The sequence below is a fragment of the Cryptomeria japonica genome, unplaced genomic scaffold, assembly GCF_030272615.1.
Source record: "Cryptomeria japonica unplaced genomic scaffold, Sugi_1.0 HiC_scaffold_59, whole genome shotgun sequence".
Lineage (NCBI taxonomy): Eukaryota > Viridiplantae > Streptophyta > Pinopsida > Cupressales > Cupressaceae > Cryptomeria > Cryptomeria japonica.
The window spans coordinates 609,151-627,440 of record NW_026728881.1 but is presented as its reverse complement, the minus strand read 5'-3'; the positions used below and the strand labels follow the sequence as shown (position 1 = coordinate 627,440).

General features: G+C 37.8%; 1 protein-coding gene across 1 annotated transcript; it reads right to left on the bottom strand.

Annotated features, from left to right (window-relative positions):
- Nucleotides 1–3,411: 3,411 nt before the first annotated feature.
- On the bottom strand, nucleotides 3,412–5,379 carry LOC131030736 (laccase-17-like; the record flags this gene model as incomplete). The annotated part of the gene is made up of 5 exons (XM_059215098.1): nucleotides 5,234–5,379; nucleotides 5,048–5,127; nucleotides 4,652–4,780; nucleotides 3,559–4,546; nucleotides 3,412–3,469 (listed from the first exon to the last, which is right to left on the bottom strand). Coding segments are annotated over exons 1-5 (1,401 nt in total), but the record flags the coding sequence as incomplete, so codon positions are not given.
- Between the last annotated feature and the right edge of the window lie 12,911 nt (nucleotides 5,380–18,290).

The window sequence follows — 18,290 nt, the reverse complement described above, 5'->3', positions numbered from 1 at the left end:
ATTCTTATCCTCGCATCGCAACTATAGAGATCTCTCTATATTTGTTAGCATAATTCTTCCTCCTTTGAAATGAGGTTATGGAGACAAGCCAGCAAGGAATTTTTCTAGTCTAGGATACTGCAACTTTAACCATCTTTTTTTAATGGAATCTTACACAACCTTGAGATCCCTTTAAATGATTTTCTTCTCAGAAAAGATATGAACAAAACAAGTATCATTCAAAAGAATAACCTTAGCTTTGACCAATCTCATTTTTTTAGAAACTCAAAACATAGTCATATTGTTAGTCCTGACATTCCATCATTTTCTAATTCTATAGAACAGGTTAGGGTGCTTGAGCCACATTTTCTCAAAGTGAAAGGAAAAAAGAATTTCCTTCCAAGACAATCAAGCAAGAGAGATGGGGAAGTGATCAAATCCAATATGAAAGATCAACTAAAGGGACCACGAGTACAAAACAAAACAGTAATGGGTAATTAGGGCTCTATCCAATATCACTATAGTGTCAAAAAAAAAATTAATTAATAATCAACACAAAATTTTAAATGAAAATTACAAACATTATTGACTAGGAGAAAAATAGTTACAAATGTAGAAATGAATCTCTATGTTTTTCCTTTTTTCACTTTGTCTTTGTTAACAAGTCGTGTCTCTTACATGCTTTGTTCTAAATCACTACTAAATCTATCTTCTCAATCCATTTACCACAAAACCCTAGCAGGCTCATCTATTTCTGGTTTTCCTTGTCCATGCTTCATATCCTTTTCCATGATCTCTACCCTGTCTGTATTCATGCACTGGGCATCAATTTCTTATCATCTATTCTTTATTTCCTCCACACGCTTTTCTGGCTATCCCTTTGTTTTTGAATCTCATAGGTTTGATGTCTTCTACTCTACACACTCTCCTTCCCTTTGTAATTAAAAATATGTTGATTTTCCCACACAATGTTATTATTTTTCCTTACTCATAAATCCCTTTTCACCTTTCAGTTTTTCTCAATCATTTTGGCGCACCCTCTCTTCTTTTTCGGATTTCTATTTTGTTTTATTTTACATAATAATTATTTCCCATCTTTTCAAATCCCCATGTGGCCCCACGCCTTCATTCTTATTCTAGTGTTTTTTTGTTTAACATCCAAACTCTTCATTTACCCCAGACACCTCTTCGCCACGCCTCCATCCCACACTGATTGATATGCCTGCAATATGTTTCAATTATTTTATTTAAACTACCTATCACTTTAAACTTACTTGGACAATATTTCTTATTGTTTGTTCATTTCACCTCATATTTGACTCTCCTTAGCTTTGTTAGTGTTGTTAATTTTCTTCAAAGAATTTAATTACTCAAATAAAACACTTACAAATTTATAAGCTAAAATTTATCAAAATAAAGATAAGAAATGAAAATCCTCATTTTAATATTTCAAAATTGAGGTTTGGTGCAAGCTATTTGTGCCCCCTCCTAGATGCCCCTGCATCAATTTGTGTTTGATATAATTGTTAAAACATTTATATGTAACATATGCTTTATTTATTATGTAGTGAAAGCATATTTCAATTTCAATGGTCCTTGGATTATAATTCATATTATGTATGAATTGATTTAAATTATATGTATGTAGAATTTCAATACAAGCAAGTAGTTATTTGTGTGTGTGTGTGCATTTATTCCAATAATATGTTTTCTTAACTAGAAGAGATTCTATAGAGCCAAACCCCATCTCAAAACTCCTCACCACAAAGCCCCAAACCCCCTCCACTTTATGAAGCTTTAATTAAGAGAAACAAAATATGAAAACATAGCCACATTATTGGTAGTATAGATTATTTTGCAATGAACTGAATAATTCCCATACATTAAATATTCAATACTGAAGATGTAAGTCATCATCGATTCCATGAAATAAGTCAATATCAATTGACGCGGCTGTAATAGTGGTATGTGCACTGACAATAAAAATGTCTATAAAGTTTTATGTGATAAATGAAAACCATATGAATATCAATTGATATCAATAGGTATACACCTTAACAATGATATACATCAATTATATGTTGTAGCTAGCTATATTTGTGTTATATTGTTGTTAAATCATTTATATGTCACACGTGCATTATGTATCATATACTGAAAACATATTAAAGTTTCAATGGTACTTATAAGATTACAATTCAAATTATATAGGAATTGAGTTAAATTATAAAAACAAATTAAATCATATGCATGTACCATATCAATACAAGCAAGTGCAATTATGTGCATGTGTGGGGGGGAGAAACTAAATTCCAAGAATGTAGTTTTTATCTAGAAGAGATTCGACATAATGAATGCCCATCTCGGAGCTCTACACCACAAAGCCCCCACCCACTCCGTTTGATAGAAGCTCTAATTAAGGGAATGAATAAATGTTCAAATATAGAGAGATTATTGAGAAAATATATTTTTTCACAATGAATTGAATAATTTCCATATATTTCATATTTAGTATTGAAGATATGAGTCATCATTAATCACATCAAATATGTTGATGCAAATCTAGATAGATTCTATGCATAGAAGGAGGAGAAGTGGTATTATAATTGAGATTAAATAAAACAAAGACAGATCTTTCATTTACATATCTATAAGTATGCCTTAATCCAATTATTTAATTAAATTTAACTTTTTATAATGCACTTAAAAACTAATTCAGAAAAGTGCTAGTCCTAGTACAAAATGAGGTAGTATCAGATAACAATCTGACAGAAATCATGAGAAAAAGGTTACAAACGATAGATATCAATGTGTTTTTAAAAGTTTCTTATAAATCTTACTATATTTCAAAATAGACTAAATTGTCAATAACAAAATTGTAATTTTTCTAATGATTCATTATACATTTTTTCTTATTTATTAATTGACTATTTAGATGTTGAAAAATGAAGATAATATTTAAGATTAAATTATCTGTCACAGAACAACATTATTTTCAATTAAGTATTCGAATGAAGAAATATACTGCTGAAAATCTCAACCATATAAAACAACAATAAATAAGTATATTATAAGGAAATGTGAATCTTACTGTTAGAAATTCTCTGCAAAACTTGTAATTTTAATTCTACCTTCGCACTTTCACTTTTGAAAGGTCCATGTGGAGATGTCTCTGTCATAGTAATTCAACCAAGGTCTCATCACTGATATATTCCAAAGCATACTTATTGATACACAAATATACTGATATGTTTCTCTTTATCGATCGTTTGCAAACTACTTTGGACCAGCACACGATTGGATGCAGTCAGATTTTAGGAAGCACAAATTGAATAGTCTAATTGAAGGATGAATGATCAACAGGGGGGAAGATCTTTGGGAGGAGGAAGAAGAGATTGAGATCTGCCACCATTTCCATTTAAAACAACCCACGCCATCTTCAATCCCCAGCTGGTATGCAGCTCGAGATGACAATGCATGAACCACACTCCTGCAAAAAACATACATACAATCGGATATATGTTTATACGAAAGAAGCACAAATCTTTGAACCAGATGAGCGATTGAAGCTAACATTACGTAATGATATTAATACCTGGATTATCAGCTAGGAATCTGAGAGCCACCCAACCTCCACTGGGAACTCCAACTGTGTTTCTCTCCGGAGGATCCACCAGATTAAAGTTAGATGGGTCAGTGCTTGCATTGTAGTTTCCCATACCCTGACCCACTATGAAGAAGTTGAAGCCGTGCAGATGCAGAGGATGGCTCTCGAAGGTCGCAATGCTGGTGTCCTGCAGAACTAGCTGTACGCTAGTGTTAAAGGGAAGCACTTCGACTCTGGTGTCGTTGAGGGTCTGTGTGTTGTTAGGCGGCGTGCCGGTGTAGTTGAAAGGAAATGGCGGATTGTCAGGGAAAGTGGTATTGTAAACTCCATTGGACTGATTAAAGTAGTATGCTTGAAGAAGAGCGGTGGTGGGAAGAATGAAGGATATGTTGTTAATGGAGGCTGCAAATTTGGTACCGTTGGGGCCTTGACATGTCTGTCCTTGGGGACACGGATTTAGCCCCAACCCGACTGTGAATAGGAACTGTTTATCCATCTTCTGAGGGACAGCTGCTGCAGGAAATTTCGGATTGCCCAAGCTTCTCATCTTTTGGCTAAAATTGGCGGCAAAGGAGGTATCGTTGGGGGCTGGAAGCGTCGGTTTCATCATAGGAAGAGAGGATGAGGATGAATTAACTGCTGTCGCATTGGAAGTTACATACTCTAAAATTCCAGCACTGGTTGAGTTATCAAAAGCTGCTGTTCCCGTAGCGAATGGGCCTGCTAACATGAGGAATGTGGCATTGGGTGGCTGAGACATAGCTGTCAAGAGGACGTTGGTAGTCTGACCGGGAGTGATGAGAATAACATTGGTTTGAAAAGGCTTGACATACACAGCATCCGCTTCTACCACAGTCAATGTGTGGTTGGCTATTGCGAAAAACAGGTCACTATTGAGTGCAGCATTAACTATACGCAGTAGGTAAGTTTTCCCAGGGTTCACTTTGAGCCTGAATGTATCTGCATTACACAACACAGGAAACCTTTGTTACATTTACATTTAAACAAATGAACAATAGCGACCAGTCTAGTTATGTTTCATCCATTTTAATACCCCGCCCTCACCGTTGGTAGAGCAGTTATACATAAGTCCAGGGAGCCCGTTGATGGTATATGCATCTGACACATTAGCTTGCGCACCACTTTGCATTACTTGATTGATAACAGTCTCAGTGTCTGCATTCCACCACTCCCCTGCAATTTGCAACACATTATCAACAGCAGTATTTTCATTGTAAATTTAGGACTATGTACATACAATGGCAACACATTATCAACGAGTACTGAAGGGCATACCGAAAACAATAGGCACTTCCTGGTGTGGGCGAGGGAATGGGTAAGAAGCATTCTTCTTGGGATAGATGATAATGGGCCCATGTATGCTTGCTCGCAACTATGAGATGTGGGCATGCCACCACAGTGTTCCTCTCTGCCTTTTGACAATAAACTTGTACACATAACTTTGCCCGGTTTGAATTGGACACTGAGTGACATAAGCAGGACCATCCGCCCATCCAGATCTAAGCTGCCGAATTCCATGCCTGAGCGATTCATAGGAATTCATTAGGTGCACCCACTAAAGGGACATCAGCATATAATATTATTTTTATTAAGTAAATAACTGAGTAGCGGGAGCAGAAGAGATACCAATGTATGCTAATATTGTTTTTAACATTATTTGTTACTTTGATAACCACGCGGTCTCCTTCTCGAGCAACTACTGGAGGCCCCGGATATTGCCCGTTGACAGTCAAGAGAGCTTTCGTGGTGCAAAGACGAGTCACATTCGTCATTTGGATCTGTGGATATTTAGAACAAAGAATCAATCACGGCTATCTGTAAAAATTTAATACTTTCCTAAACAATAAAACATTCAACTCATTCCATAGAATTATATAACCCACAGTGAAATTGTAGCGCCGTGTGATCACAGCATGTTTCGCTGAAACAAATTGAATAGTGAACCACAATGCCAAAAGTGGCAGCACGAGGCGGCCATAAAATGTCTGCATTGCTAGAATCGTACAATACTTCCTCTTTCAGAGTCTGATCACAACTTAAACAGGCTAAAATGCCAAATTGTTTCTGAACTGAGATGTGAAAATCTGTTTCTTTGTGTTTGTATATATAGATACACGAATTAAATCAGCTGTTGTTGGGTAGGTTGGTAGGCAATACTGATATTTTAACACGAGTATAAATCGACATGAACAAGTATTGTTAGCAACTGTATTAATCTATTTCATTTTCTTGACTTTTAATGATTCACATGTACTCTTCGTCGTTTTTGTTTGTTATGGAGATAAGGTGGGGCTTTCTATCCGGAGTGGCAACCAAGTAAACGATTCGCCCGATGAATACACCATCTTTTCCATTGTCATTAAAATCCATGAAATGTAAACCTATTTTGGTATACCAACCACTGCTCATATTTTTGTTATTGGGAATTTTTGAGTTACTGGGTTCACATCCATTCGTTCCAGACTGGTCTAAGCCTCCACTCCCGGTCTTCGAAGCAACATCGTTTACCCATGCGGGACTACGAAGCTTTAACTCCTTTTAGCTTCTAGGATCACATGAAATGATTGCATGATTAGAATTTCAGTAAACATAAATCAAACGAGACCACTCCTAAAAACACTCTGATGTTTTCTCAATCTTCATTTATGATTGTCATATCTACATGATGCCAATCAACTTCAAGCATCCGATCTTGCTCATGGATGTGACGATATAGCTCCTATATATATTTTTAGCTCATTGTTAATCACACACCACACCCTAATTTCCCAATGGAAATTACTGAGCCCCCGTTTTGGAGGTTGGTCTAATCCTCATTCATTTGAATTAGGTCCTATATTTGTGTATGTGTGGTCCCTTCAGTCTAACCTCCTCACCCAAAGTTATGATTCCTAGGCTACCTTCTATGTTAGTAATTTGAATACACATGTAATTAGTGTTTATATGTCACAAATTAAATTTACTATAATGTTCAATGTTCATGTTTGTGGGTGTGCCATGAGGTCTTGTTTTGTGAGTAACAAGTCAGAATCAGGGCCAAGTGGCTAAATAAATTGGTTTGCAATCGATTTCATTCTCCTCATTTTTCACATATTAGTCGATCTAGTTGTGATCAATGTTAATCATAATATACATTTAAAGCCCTTATCCTAACCCATCTCATGTTCTAGTGAGATAGGGATTTAATAAATAAAAAATGATAATTGAAAAAGATTCTAGTGTATTATATGTTGTCACACAACCAGTGTTTCTTTTGTATCAATACATGTGGCTAGAGCAAATGATTAAAAATGCAATTATAATACTTCTATGACTCTTGACATAAAATAATGGAGATATACAACTACAAAAATGTGCATTATTAAATCTTTACTATACTAATATAAAGTGCATCCATTCATTTACAATTTATATGTTCAATTCTCTATAACACTAAAAAAATTACTATACCTTAGAATTGGTTTAGTGACCAATTATTTAAATGAACTACTAGTTCATATAGATATATCATTAGATCTATCATTTATTAGCGTTTAGCAACTCTTGGGAGACTTGGTACTAGGAAATTGTTAAATATTCAAGGAAAATTGTGATGTCCCACTCACAATTAACTATTATTTAACAGTCACATTCAAAAAATTGTGAAAAACGTTTTAGTAATTTCATTCATCACTCCTATAGGTCTAGCATGAAATGAAGTGAGGAAACCTAGAAAATATATTGCAAATAGAATCTAGATATTGTCTTAAGTTTATCATGATCTATGATAGTAACCACAAAAATAATTAGGGAAAAAAAGCCCATTTCATTCATTTTTACTTCTTAAATATACGTCATTTTGGCTAAAATATATACTTTTGGGGCACTTCCAAAATTAAATTTGGTGATTGTAGGGGCTTATCAACCACTAATGGAATCACGAGCATTGCAAAAGGATAGGCGACATTTATTAGAGATATTTAGCATGCTATTATTCATTATATCTCTTTCTATAATTAAAATAATTATTTTAGCTACGCTTACTTGATATGTTAGATCTTTTTTCCTATTATGAACCATGTCATATTGTTGGCACAATAGTGAGCTTTTGAAATATGGACCACACTTTTGAATGGTTTGAAAACTCATACACCTTGTAATTCTTTTGCCTATGCATCTTTATTTGATTTTAAATGGTGATTCAAAGTGTTTCAAAGCCTACATGAAATCGATAATACCTATTCACATCATCTTCAGTTTAGAGCATTTCCCCTCACAGAATCATGTTGAGGATTTATAAGGTTCTTAAACCTTCATATTGTCCAAAACCAATACTTGCTTTTTTCTCTCTTTCATGTCAAATATTTTGTAAACCTTTTAACTTGATGCATGAGACACTTCTTCTTTGTTTTTGTTTGCATATTGAGAGTATTGAGGTAAACATCCCTTAAAGTAGGTGGATGGACGAAATCCCGACAAGTTGATAAGCATATAGGAAAGTAAAACTCCTAGAAGGAAGCATGGGGACCGAGGGAAACTTAAAAGTCCGACTTTAAAAGTTATTAAAAAGGCCTCTGAATATTTTAGAGGATTGAGGAAGGTATGAAGGGAATGCCAAGTCTAAAGGTTGAAAAAATAGACTTAGAAAATGTTCAGAGGACAAGGGATTAGGATATCAATTTTAACAGGTAAATGGTATTTGGGATGGGAAAGTCCAATGGTCCAACTGTAAAGACTCAATTTTTTTTAAAGGTGATGTATTAGGAGGTTAGGATTGACGAGAAAGATGTGACATAAACTGAAACTTTGAAACTTTATGAATTTGGCAAACATAGAAAACACCGAGGAAATCAAGTAGAGAGCTCTCATACTTAAATTTTATGGAAATTTGATATTTTTTAATATATGAGGGGATTAAAAATAACTACAACAAGTTATAAATCATAAATTAATACCCACATAGATGTTTCTTAGATTGATTACAAGTAATGGGTCAAATAGGGTTAAACATACAAAAGGGAGGGGACTCAAGAAGTATTGTGGGATCACCCGTGAAGAGGGACAAGAACAAGAAGAGGAACAAGACACAAAAGGAAAGGAACGACAAAAATCTAAGTAAAATTAGAAGAAGAAGGTCAATAAGAAGGAGAAGGAAAAGTAGAAGAAAGGCAATAAGAAGAGGAAAAATTACATGAAATTAAAATATCTAATACAAATATAGTGTGGTATTAATAGTAGGTCAAATAAGAGTATATCACAGAAGATAACATAAAACATTTTGAAGAATAAGTATCTGATCATTATACCTATTTCATTATTACAATATATTACCCTTTTACATGAATATTGTGACAAAATATGTAGCTTGATAATTCTTCTTGCCAAAGAGCTTCCTTATTTTTGGCGCTAAATTTTTTTTTGATTTTATGGTACTTGAATATTCATGTCAAACACTATATTTTTTTGCTGAGCACTGGGGTCACCATTCGTATTTTCCTTGTTGACCTTGGTGGCCTCTACAATATCCCTTTTTAAGGTAATTAATGCATTTAATACACTGCATGAGTTCTATGAACACGGATTTCTAAGTTAGTTTAGTGCACTTGTTCCCTTGAGTTGACTAGTCCTACAAAGTGGGGGAAAAATTTAGTGTCGTAAACTACACCTAGTGCATTAATGACACTTATGCAATAGGCTCGGTGTGTTTATAATAAAAAATAATAATCAAGATACTATCATTCCAGCATCATGGATTTTAAAGATGAAGCATTAGCAACCCCTTATCCAAATTTGGGATTGATTTGGTCAAATGGGAGAGTGGTGAGCATACATGTATGTAGCGCGCAAACATCCCGAAATGATTTTAGATTTAAATTGGATATATTCTACATCAAGCCTCTTTTGATGCATGTCCCTTCTTTTGGGCACATTCAAAATGGCTATTCCCACTCATTTTGAGCAACAAAACTCTTCTTTCTCATTCATTTTGCAACATTCACACTCTCGGATATCTTTCTCTCACACTAGTAATAAAACTCTACCAAAATCTGCAATCATGAAAATAAAAAACAATTATTATCTTGCTTACAATCGTGTCATTATTTCGAGAGAGGGGTCTTTCCTATGTAAAGTTTTCCTTTCTCTCTTATCTCTTGTATGTATTTTTTTTCAATATAATATCATGTTACTAGTCTCTAAATGGATTTATTATCTATTTGAATTAATCAAATTAACATTTTATCTCAAATAATAGTGGGTTTCCTCCATTAAGAAGAGTTTGTTTCTATTGCACAATCCAATCTTTTATCTTATCCAATCTATGTATCTAGTTGTCTATGGACGTATAAACATAGAAACAGGGGTTTGAATAAGGCAAACCCCTATACAACCCCAACATGTTTCCCTATATGAGTGTGTGTTGGTGATGAATAGTTTCATAGTGCATGAGATTCTTTTTGGTGTGACTTTTGGTGCTTTTCTATTTTTTCTTTCTACATATGACACTACAACGTGTAGATGTCCCTCTGGCACATTGGTATCCAAGGCTAAGGCTTCACCACTTCATGGGAAAAGTATGCATTTATAGAGATTTCTATTTCTATAATCAAAATATTTTGATTATTTTATATTCCTTTCTTATGTAGTATTTTATGTTTATAGACATAGTTTAGTTTGTTTCCTTTCTTCCATATCAATCTTCTTGGCTCACGAGAGTGAAAATTAAGTGATGTATCGAAGGTTGGTTTCCTACACAAGATATTTTCATCTCAACGGTAGTAAATACTCTCCTCTACATTCTCTTTTTTAAACATGATAAATATCTAAGAGCATTTGAAGAAGATTCAGAAGTACAATGGAGGCTTCATACATTCAATAAATTCCTTAATCTAGCAATTCCTTTTCATTTAAACCTCCTTCAAAATTTGAAGGATTAAATTGTAGCTTCAAATTAATCCAGGTGATGGCCTTGATGAATATCTCCTCTCTTTGATCAAGCCTGAGTTGATTCACATTATCTCCCCCTTCAACAGTATACTCTTTGACATTTTCATTGACGTCCTCTATATGGGCTCCTCTTCTCTGAGACATCTCCAATGTGTCCATTTTCCATATTAAACCTCTAACTATGTCTGTAATATCGAGCTCAAAGCCTCTTTGTCTTCTTCCTCTTCAACCCTTGTTTCTATATGTCATATTGGCTACCTATAGGTCTTCTTCTTGACACAAATGAACTTCCTCTAATCCTACTTGATGCATGCCAACTTACTAAATAGAATTTCAAATTGGGTATGGTTTATTATTAAGGAAAAAATGGTTTTGAAGGGATCTGAAAACCCTGAGTACAAAGAGCTGCAAATAGAAAACACATAGCCAAACAACAACACAAAAATTACCTAGAATACAAAACCCTAAAATAGTAGGCCAACAAAAGAAAATATAAAACCTAACACAAATTCTTCAGGGCTTTAGCAAACTCAACTTTCATTTGTTCCATATTTTGGGTAATGTTCATCAGATCTTGCAATTCTATGTTTGCTTTAGCTCCCTAGCGTTCTTGAGATGTCCATGGGTTTGAGATGATGGACCTACACTATCATCCTTATTCTAGTTACTCTTCTCGACTAGGTTGATATTAATTGAAATGTTGCCCCCAAACTTCAAAGCCTACATAGTCTGACACTGATTCACAAAAGTTTTATCCCCTTCTACATTGCTGTGAATGGTTTTAAGGCTTATGCTAATAGATTAGTGAGGTTATAATTAATTCTCTTCATCTTGGCTTCAATAGCCCAAGTCTACCTTCATAGTCTTCAAGTGAGCAACATATTTGGTCATGTTTTCTAAGATAGAGAGCATTTTGTCTTTTTCCTCATCAGAGATCACATTGTCAACAGGATCCCTAAACGAATATCGACCATCACCTTGCTCCAAAATAACCACTTTTCTTTTAATGGACTGGATGTTGATATTAACTTGATTTATTTCTAAAAAAGGCTCTTAGGAAATCCTAAACTAGTCTACTATGGCATCCCTATTAATACCCAAAAAATAGCTAGATTCCCAGGGTCACTTCCAAGGAAAGGTTACTATTTTTAAAGATCCCTAGGAAAGGGAGGATTATTAATTCTCTCTTGATTAGCATAATTAAAAGATCAAGGGGAAGGGGAACTCCCAAGAAGCCTTCTCCTCCACCCATCACATTCTCCCTTTCGCCCAAAAAATTCTCCCCTTCCAAATTTTGGTTCTTGTCAACCTCCTCATCAAGTCATCTAGGAGAATCATGCATGTAAAATTATTTAATTTAACAAATCTTTCTTTTTATACTGAATTTAATGAGATTCTCTTTTTCTTCTCCTCTGACACATTATTCTTCTTTTACTTCGAGGAAGTTTCATCCTTTGTTTGCTAGTCCTCATCCTCTGAATCATCATCACATTCCCCTATATTTCTCTACATACCCTCCTTTGACACCTATTCACCGAGTGCAAAGGGGGATAACCTTGATATTTTCACTTAGAGGAAAATGGGAGGGCATTGAATTGTTCCATAATTAGAAGGATCGAGCCCTCATGAAGATTAGGGTTTCTTTGCTTCTTATTATGTTCTTTAATATTGGCTTCCAAGGATGATAAGAGATAGAATGGAAACAAACGAAGAACTTATTTCTAAAGTGTTTAAGCCGAGAAAAATGACCACCATAGATTTTGGTAAACCACCCATCCAAGGTAAAATATTGTATAAGGACCTTAGCCACACCCACCCAAAGGGGTTTAAGGGTGTCTACTTGGTAAGAAATGTTTGAATTGTTGACAAGATTCAAACCCTCTCCATATTTTAGAAAGGTTTTCACCATGGACTCAGAAGATTTTCCCCTTGAAATTGTTTGTTCCTTCCATAGGCAGCCCAATAAGCTCCACAATCACCACCTTTGTGAAATCTGAGCTTTTATTGTCATTTCAAAAAAATAAAGTGCATCCATTATCTACCAAAAATCTTTGTTACCTTTGGATCAAAGCCATGAGGATTCTCTAAAAAGGGTGTAACCCCACATTAAGTAAAAATCCACAAATTTTTCTCTTTTATGTGCATTTCGTCAGAGGAAATGCGCTCCTATTGATGTCTCTCCTCCTATTATGGATCCCACATATAAAATAAAAAAGAAATGCCTACCCCAACAACAGTCATAATCAAAGCCCTAAAAACCCCACCATGAATGTCATCAGAGGAAATGGACTCCTATTGATGTATGTCCCCCGCCATGATGGAGCCCACACATAAAATAACAAAGAAATGCCTACCCCACAATTGACCACCCAACAACATAGTCTCAATTGAAGCCCTTAAAGGTGCTATTTGAAATAAGGAAATCTAAAAACCAAGAAACTGTAGGATTTGAGAAATACAAATCCACAGAACGCAAAAGAAACCTGCATGCAAGAAACCTGTCACAGAGAAAGAGAGAGAACGAAAAGAAGGGTTTTGGCTTTGACAAAGAGAAAAGATGTATTATCAGAGAAAAAATGAATCAAGAATATGAATAATACAAGAGATCAATCCTTATAAAGGAGATCAACACCAAAAGGAAAACCTAACCCTAAGGTGTCAGCATTTAATAATTAAATATTAATTATTAAATGACTAATGTATGCATAAAGAGAAATCTTAAGAGGAGAGCAAAGTTAATTAATTACTTTACTCTAACACCCCCCCTTAAGATGAGCTACAATGCAGCTACAAACAATGCAGAAAAAAGCAAAGGAACTACAATGCAAAAGAGGGTCCCGGCAACAAGGTCTGATGAGGTACCCGAATACAAGAAAATCTCTATAAAGCAGAGTAAAGGAGAAAACCCAGTGGGAAAAAACTCCTCTCCAAAAAGAGATAAAGAATCATGCTGAAAAGAAAACATGAAGGAAGGAAGGCCTCACTGAGACCCCCCAAGGACAACTTCCTTCACCCCAAGCATTGAGCACAACCGAAGATAGCACGGAGATGCCAAGGGTTTAGTGAAGATGTCTGCAACCTGCTCCTCTGTAGGAATATACTCCAAGATGAGAGAACCATCCTGAATCAACTGTCTGATGAAGTGCACGTGGATTTCAATATGCTTTGTCCGCTGATGCTCCACTGGGTTGCGAGAAATGTGAATGGCACTCTGGTTGTCACACCAAAGAATAGTGGGACAATCTGGAGGAAACCCAAACTCTGTCATCGACTGCCGAAGCCATAAAACCTCCTGACTGGCTAACACTGCTGCACGGTACTCAGCTTCTGTAGATGATAATGCAATAGCAGATTGCTTCTTGCAAGACCATGTGATAGGACCAGAACCAAGGCAAAAAATGAAGCCAGAAGTAGACTTCCGATCATTGACATCACCAGCCCAATCGGAGTCAGTGAAGCCAATGATGTGAGGGGATCCTGAAGAGTAGTGAATGCCATAATGTGTGGTGCCCCGAATATATCTCAAAATACGTTTGGCTGCTTGCCAATGGCTCTCATGAGGATCATGGGAGAACCGAGAGACAAGGCCAACCGCAAAGGAAAGATCAGGACGAGAATGTGTCAGGTACAACAGACTGCCAACCAACTGCCTGTACAAAGTGGGGTCTACTGAAGGAGTAGAGCAAGTGGAAGACAAAACAACACCTGACTGAAATGGAGTGGGGGCAGACTTGCAATCAAGCATGCCAAATCGCTGAAGCATATCAAGAGCATACTTCTCCTGAAAAATGGAAATCCCATCCGAAGACTGAATAACCTGTAGACCCAGAAAGAAGTGCAAGAGACCAAGATCGGTCATCTCAAACTGCTCCATCAAAGCTCTCTGAACACTCTGAATCATGGAGGATGAGCTACCTGTAATGATGAGATCATCTACATATAGCACTAGAATCAAAAGATCACCCTCCTGACGCTGAATATAGACTGTGTGATCGGAATGACAGCGTGTGAAGTGCGAGGAAAGCAAGAAGGAGTCCATCTTCTCATACCAAGCCCTGGGGGCTTGTTTGAGACCATACAATGAACGTCGAAGTCTGCAAACCAAAGAAGTGTCCTGCAAAAAACCCTGAGGCTGCTCCATATAGATCTCCTCATGTAGATCTCCATGCAAGAAGGCACTCTTCACATCCATCTGAAACACTGTCCATCCCTGTGAAGCTGCAAGTGAAAGTACCAGGCGTATAGAATTCATCTTGGCGACAGGAGCAAAGGTCTCAGAGTAGTCAATACCCTCTACCTGAGAAAACCCCTTCGCAACAAGACGGGCTTTATACTTATCAATAGAACCATCTGCAGCATACTTGGTATGATACACCCACTTGCACCGAACCAACTTTCTTCCCTTAGGAAGAGGACAAAGATCCCAAGTATGATTCTTCATCAAAGAAGAATACTCCTCATCCATGGCCCTATCCCACTCTGGGTGTCCTGTCGCCTCTGAAAACTTTTGAGGATCATCTGAAAGGGTATGACTCAAAAGACTAGAACCAAATGTCTGAGCACGAGTGCGACGAGTATCTGAAGGATCACCTGCCAAAGAACCAGCTGCATCAATAGTATCACGGGCCCACTTCGGCAAAGACGGAGCAACTGGTGGTGGTGGAGATGGTGGATCATGATCTACATCATCCTCAAGAGATAAGTAATCCTCAAGAGATGAAGAGGAAGGAGTAGGCAATGAGGGAGAAGCTGGTGATGGAGAATCCATCTGAGGATAGCACTCATCAAACTGGACATCCCGCCGAAACAAGACCTCTTTGGAATCAGGATCAAACAACCTGTATGCCTTAACATCCTCACAGTAGCCAACAAATATGAGTGGTCGGCTCTTCCTCTCCATGGCGTTCCGCTGAGCATCAGGAATAAATGCCCAAGCCTCACTACCAAAAACTCAGAATGTAGAAACATCAGGCTTGACATGGGTCCAAGCCTCCTCAGGAGTCATATGTCGTAATGCCTTATGGGGCATCCGATTCTGAATATAATTGGCACAATTGACTGCCTCAGCCCAAAATGAAGAACTCATAGCTCGAGACTGTATCATACAATTTGCCATCTCCCGTAAGGTTCTGTTCTTTCTCTCAGCAACACCATTTTGTTGAGGGGTATAAGGAACTGTAAACTGATGCTGTAAACCATGCTCAGTGCAAAAATCTCTGAAAGCCTGATTTACATACTCCCCCCCATTATCTGTGCGTATCCTCCTGATAGAAAGTCCAGATTGCTTCTCCACAAATGTCTTAAACTTCCTGAAAGAGTCAAAGACATCAGACTTGTACTTAAGAAAGTACACCCATGTACATCTGGAGAAGTCATCAATAAAAGTGAGTACATAACGGGCCCCTGAAAAAGAAGGAGTCGGAAAGGACATAAGATCACTGTGTACCAACTCTAGGGCTGCCCTAGCACGAGAGGCTCGACCCTTAGGAAAAGGATCTCGATGATGTTTGCCAAGGACACAACCACGACATACACCATCTATACAAGAAATCTGTGGAAGCCCAATCACAAGTGCCTGTGTACTCATCTGCTATAGATATCTGTAATTGACATGACCAAAACGCTCATGCCAAAGCCTGCTCACTGAATCTGCATGTGCTATAAGAGAGGAACCAACAGTATCTGAACTCTCAAAGCCATCAAAACTATATAAGTGAGATGCAGAATCCACACTCCCAATAGCCACAACCAGGTCAGGATCATGAAGATCTCGAATAACCACATCATGTGGAGAGAACTCAACTGTCTTACCAGAGCCAGAGTGGCAAATCTGATAAACGGATAGAAGGTTTGTCGAAATGTTAGGAACCAAAAGCACATCCTGAAGACAACCACCATCCAATGAAACAGTAACAGAACCCTGAACGAAAAGTTGTGCTGAGTCACCAACTGAAATATGTCTAGTGCCTGTAGGAGCAAGAGCGGTGACCAAATCCTGTGTGTGTGTCATATGGTGAGAGGCACTAGAATCTAGAATCCAAGTGGACGCTGAGGACAATGCTCGTGCAGAAAGAGCATGACCTTTCCCTGTGGGCTGTGAAGGAGGCTGTGGTGCACTAATATTATGCTACTGCATGGCTTCCTCCAAAGCCTCTAAACGTTTCCAACACCTGGAAACGGGATGTCCTTCCTTGCCACAAAAACTGCAAGGATCACCTGATTTCTTCTTAGTCTTGGAGGAAGACTCACCAGGCTTTGAAGATTTGCCCTGTTTAGAATTGAATTGTGGTTTTGAATCAGACTTAGGTGGTGGCTTGGAGGGATTCTCACTAGCCTCTGAATCTTTCTTAGGCTTTGGTTTCTGCTTCTGTTTTCCTTTGGAGGACTGGGCTACCAATGCTTGGTTCTGTGAACCTGAAAGTGAATCCAACTGCTTAAGCTTAGCTTGCTCACGAGTCAGACGATCACAAAAGACCTCAAAAGAAGGCATGACATGTCGAGCACCCAAGGCATCCATGGTGGAATAGAAGGTCAAAGAGAAGATCTGAAATGGACCCCGAAGCTTGGAGAGAATCAGGAAAATGCACTCTGTATCAGTCTTAGTCTTACCAAAACCCTGCAAGATTGATCTTTGCTGTTTGAACTTCATCAGAAAGTCCTCAATAGAAGGAAACGAATCAGGTACCAAGGAAGTTAACTCTGCCTCAAGCTGCAAAGCTCTGAACTCGTTGACAGTACCAAAAAGTCCTTCAAACTTGATCCAAATGGCTCGAGGAGTGAGACAACCCTCAAGATGAAACTGAAGACTGTCGGAAATGTGTAAAGCCATCAATCCCATAGCCTAATCCATATTGTTCCTCTGTTGCATAATCTCAAAAGGACGTGTCAACTGAGGCTGAACCTCATCCAAACAGGACCATAACCCTTTTGACTGGAGAAGAGTCATCATGCGACCCTTCCAAGTGTGGTAATTATGCGGTGTGAGAGATTCAATAGGTCTGTCTGCCATCCTGTGAACTGTGCCTCAACTGCTCTGAATTTTTAATTATTATTAAGTGGTCTTTCAGAACTAGACAGAAGATGCAGAAGGGGGTTTGATTTTTTTTGTATTGGTGTTTGTAAATTCTGGTTTTCTGATGTAAATAACAGAAAGCAAGAGAAAACACCCCCCCACAATGCAAAAAACTAATCCCCAGTACAAACTGAAAGCCAGAAAATGATAGAAAGCAATAACGGGTTGAGACAAAATTTGGAGCACCTGAAGAATTTTCTGATGAAATAGACTATAAATCTGGAAAGAGCACAGAACCACCTTTCCGACGCCTATTCGCTTTCGAAAAACGGAGTCCGTATGCAAAAGATATGGCTGCTGGAGTGCAAAAAACTTCTTCTGACTTTGACTGGCAAAAAACACTAAAAAACGGCAAAATCAAAAAAAAAGTCCTGCATTAATTAGATCCGGCTCGGAACCAGCTTTCCAACGCCTATTCGTTTTTGAAAAACGGAGATTGGATGCCCAAGTTATGCCCGATTTTGTAAAACTGCTCCTAAAGAACCCAGATGGGCCCCTAAGTCCTCAAGGGCTTAAAAAAATCAGCCCCTGGTCCTCTGGGTGACCAGGGGCGGGCGCAGGAGGCAGCAGCGCAGCTGGCGGCGAGCGGCGCGCTAGCTGGGCCTGGGCTGAGAGCGGGCCGGCTGGCTGCGCGCAGGCGGCAGGCGGCGCGTGGGCGGGATACCGCCGGCGGCGGTGGACGCCGGG